This window comes from Leptonychotes weddellii, chromosome 11 (genome assembly GCF_054177405.1).
Source record: "Leptonychotes weddellii isolate Sample4059 chromosome 11, ASM5417740v2, whole genome shotgun sequence".
Classification (NCBI taxonomy): domain Eukaryota; kingdom Metazoa; phylum Chordata; class Mammalia; order Carnivora; family Phocidae; genus Leptonychotes; species Leptonychotes weddellii.
The window spans coordinates 45,239,197-45,243,078 of NC_138379.1; the positions used below are offsets into that span (position 1 = coordinate 45,239,197).

The following is a 3,882-nucleotide window of genomic DNA, read 5'->3' on the forward strand; positions in this document are numbered from 1 at the left end:
GATAAAAGAAGAATGGGAGAGAGAGATGGGGGAGATGATAGGAACTTATGATATATATATATATATGTACTTTTCACTCAGATTCATCTCACATCTGAGTTCTTTTGTTTGAGGAACATAAATCCTTTAGAGGAGATCCTTATCAGGTAAAAGTTTCACCAACATAGACATAGTACAAGGAGTTTGCATCTTAAATGGGTAAATATATATTTTTCCTGTGTCATAGTATTTTTGGATCACTGCTTAGTGTCAGGCTTCAGAATACAAATCTGAACAACCCTCATGTGGATCTCCTTGGTCTTCACACCATAGATAATGGGGTTAAGGGCAGGGGGCACAAGCAGATAGATGGTAGACAAGAGGATATGAACATAGGGTGATACATGTCCAAAGCGGTGGCTGAAGAAGGAAAAAAAGGCAAGGATATAAAACTCCAGGAAGACAGCAATATGGGCAGTACATGTATTGAATGCTTTGAGTCTTGCCTCCTTCTGGGGAAGATGAAAAACAGCCTGAAAAATCAGAATGTAGGAGATGAAGACAAAGATCATATCAAAACCTAGAATTGCAAAGGCCACAAAGAGCCCATATGATCTTTAATATGGACATCTTCTGCAGCCAGCTTCACAACTGCCATGTGTTCACAGTAGGAATGAAAAATAATCACAGACTGGAAAAGTTGCAAGCGTTTAAGTAGAATGGGTAAAATTCCAACAAGCACCATTGCCCGGATGGCCACCATCAATACCATTTGAACTAGAAAGAGAGGTGTAAGGATGGATGTGTGCCTCAAAGGATTACAGATGGCAATGTAGTGGTCAAAGGCCATGGCCAACAGGATACCAGATTCCATGCCCTGCAAGGCATGGATGAAGAAGAACTGAGTGAGGCAAGCATCGAAAGCCATGGAGCAGGAGCCAAACCAGAAGATGGCCAACATCTTGGGAGCAATGGCTACACAGAGACCTAGGTCAGTGGCTGCCAAAACTGCTAGGAAGATGTACAAGGGTTGGTGAAGATGGCGTTCTGTAGGGATGATGATTAACAAGAAGATGTTCCCCAGCAGAGCCACCAGGCACACTCCAAGGAAGGGAAATCCGATCCAAAACTGCACATGTTCTAGTCCAGGGATCCCAACCAGGGTCACTATTTGTGGGTTCAGATATGATATGTTTGTAGATCCCATCAGGTCAATAAATCCTTTTCTCACCATTGATTCTGATACCTATTCAGAGAAAAATTATGGATGAAAAGGAACAGGGGAATTCTCATCATTTCTTCTATAACATGAAAAAACATGGATGGAAATGTGGCCACATGACTTTGAATCTTTGAGAATCAACTTAAGTCTGTATTAGATAGGATTCTTGAATATCTTTTCTCAAAGCCAACGCAGGTATTTGTGCATAAGGAAGTTGTAGAAATGGAATTTATGACTCTACGAACATCGATCTTGCTAGGTTCTGAAATGTCCTCAGAAGGTGCTACAGATGACATTAACTTTTTTGTCTATATCCCTCTACAAACTCCAAACACATTGCAGATTAGGTGAAATCCCTTTGTAGCACTTGAAGTTGTAGAATAGATTCTCAATCCCATAGCCCTGTCCATTTTGTTCAAAGTTTAGAATCTCTGGAAAGTGACAGCCTTTCCCAGTCTTCTCATTTTCTCTGGTTTAGGGAGCAAAACACCTCCTTACAAATCTTAGAAATTGACTCTCAGGTGAGAGAGTGAAGGAGATTTTGTTCTTTCAGCAAATGCTGGTTGAGTTGACAGTGTGCAGACCCATTACCCAGTTCTTGGAACTAATGTGGAGGAGTTGTTCTTTTACCAGTAGAAGCAGAGAATATTTGACTCACTGGGATAAATCTGGACGGTTAGCTTTCAGAGTGGATGTGTAAGCAGAATGGGGTAGATGATGATGTAAGTCCTCACAGAGCTTAGAGGAGACAGAAAGTTGAGAAGATAGATAGGAAATCAATTGAAAAAGAAGTACCATAAATTAGGATAGGATGGTAACATACAAAAACAGATCTATTGAAAAACCAGTGTAGCTTAAATATTTTGATATTAATGTGTTTCAGATGCAAAAAGGCAGGATTGGCTGTGAGCCACTCTACTGTCCATAATGGAGCTCAGCCTAAACCTAGGTGCTTTCATTCATTTTACTGGTGTTAGTTGACCAAGCATATAATTTGCTACTTTTGATTACATTGTCCCATTTCACATCCACCCCAACCTTCTGAAATTTTTATAATTTGCCTGCTCTCTTTCTTTAGAAATTTATTCAATAAACTTTAAGATAACGTTCTATACTCTTTTTTACTTTTTCATTAGCTATTCTACAAGCTTAAAGTCATCCCAAAGTTTCATTCTGTTTTCCTTATGATTTTGTCATAGCTGAATCATTGAATAGGGAATACCACTCTGAATGGGATTTTATATATTTTTCTTTGAAGAGAAACTATTTTACTGTTGTAAAATTATAGGAAAAAATAGACTGGTTCACAGTCAGTAGGAATATGTATGTGGGTATAACTAGGAAGTCCCTAATGCAATAAAATCTAAAATACTTTGCTAGTTGATTGAGAGTAGGAGATCATTATATGATCTTCTGTAGCTACATATATCAATTAACTATGACCAAGGCAATAAAGAGATATATATTAAAACAATAAGAAATTTTGTGAAAAGAAATTCCCTATGATGTCCAAATAAATGAGTTTAGATGAGCAAGTGGTGGATTCCCTGGAACTCATTGCTGAAAAGCACCAATATATCTTATCAAGGTGACATGAGTAGACAAAGGCAGAATCTAAAGAAACTATAGAAGGCAATACATCCTAGATATCTTTAGAAATGCCTGACAATGTAAGGATAAAATTCCATATAGTATAGCATATGTATTTATAAGTATTAATATATTTAAAATAATATATTGTATACTATATTGTAATACATATATATGTAATATATTTGTATTATGTTGTATTGTAATACAAATATATATTTGTATTGCTTATATATTTATAATACATATTTATAAATAAATAAAAATATATATTAATATAAATACAAATATATTATATGTAAATACAGTATATAAATTTATATAATTATAATATATATTACATACATAATATATAAATACAAAGATACATCATATATAAGTATATACATTATAAATATGTATATATTATTATAAATATGTAAATACTAATATATTTGTATAATAAATATATATTAAATATAAATATAAATAATACAGGAGGGGGAGGAGCAAAATGGTGGAGGAGAAGGAGACCTAAATTTCGTCTGGTCCCAGAAATTCAGCTGGATAGGGATCAAACCATTCTGAACACCTACAAACTCAACAGGAGATCAAAGAAAAGAAGAGCCCCAACTCTCTGAACAGAAAAGCGACCACTTTCTGGAAGGTAGGACGAGTGGAGAAGTGAATCTGAGGCGATATTCGGCAAGATGGACGGTGGGGGAGGGGGCCTCCGTCAGCTGCTACTGGCAAGTGATAGAGCAGCAACAAAATCGGAAATTTTAGAAGTTGGCTCTGCTAGGGACATTGCTCCAGGGGCTAAGCCGGGGGTGGAACCCTCGCTGGGACAGTGTGGTCTCAGGACCTTCAGGGTCACAGAAAGACTGGGGGTGCCTGAGTGCGGCAGAGCTCCCAGGTATTGGAGTGGGGAAGCCGGCTGCAGAGACAGAGCGAGGAGTGGGCTCTCAGCTTGGGGTTGCCATAAACTGTGATCTGCGGCATAGTAAGGCCACTGATCCTCCAGCAGGGACCCAACAAGTGGCAGATCCGGGGAGACTCCACATCATACCCCGGGAGGAGCAGCACAGGAGCCCACCACAGGAATCTGCTGG

General features: G+C 38.1%; 1 protein-coding gene across 1 annotated transcript; it reads right to left on the reverse strand.

The window, feature by feature from the left end:
- Positions 1-236: 236 nt before the first annotated feature.
- Positions 237-1,186, reverse strand: LOC102747461 (olfactory receptor 52A1-like). Its single transcript, XM_031026950.2, is given in 2 exon segments — positions 237-598; positions 601-1,186. Coding segments are annotated over 2 exon segments (948 nt in total).
- Positions 1,187-3,882: the final 2,696 nt, after the last annotated feature.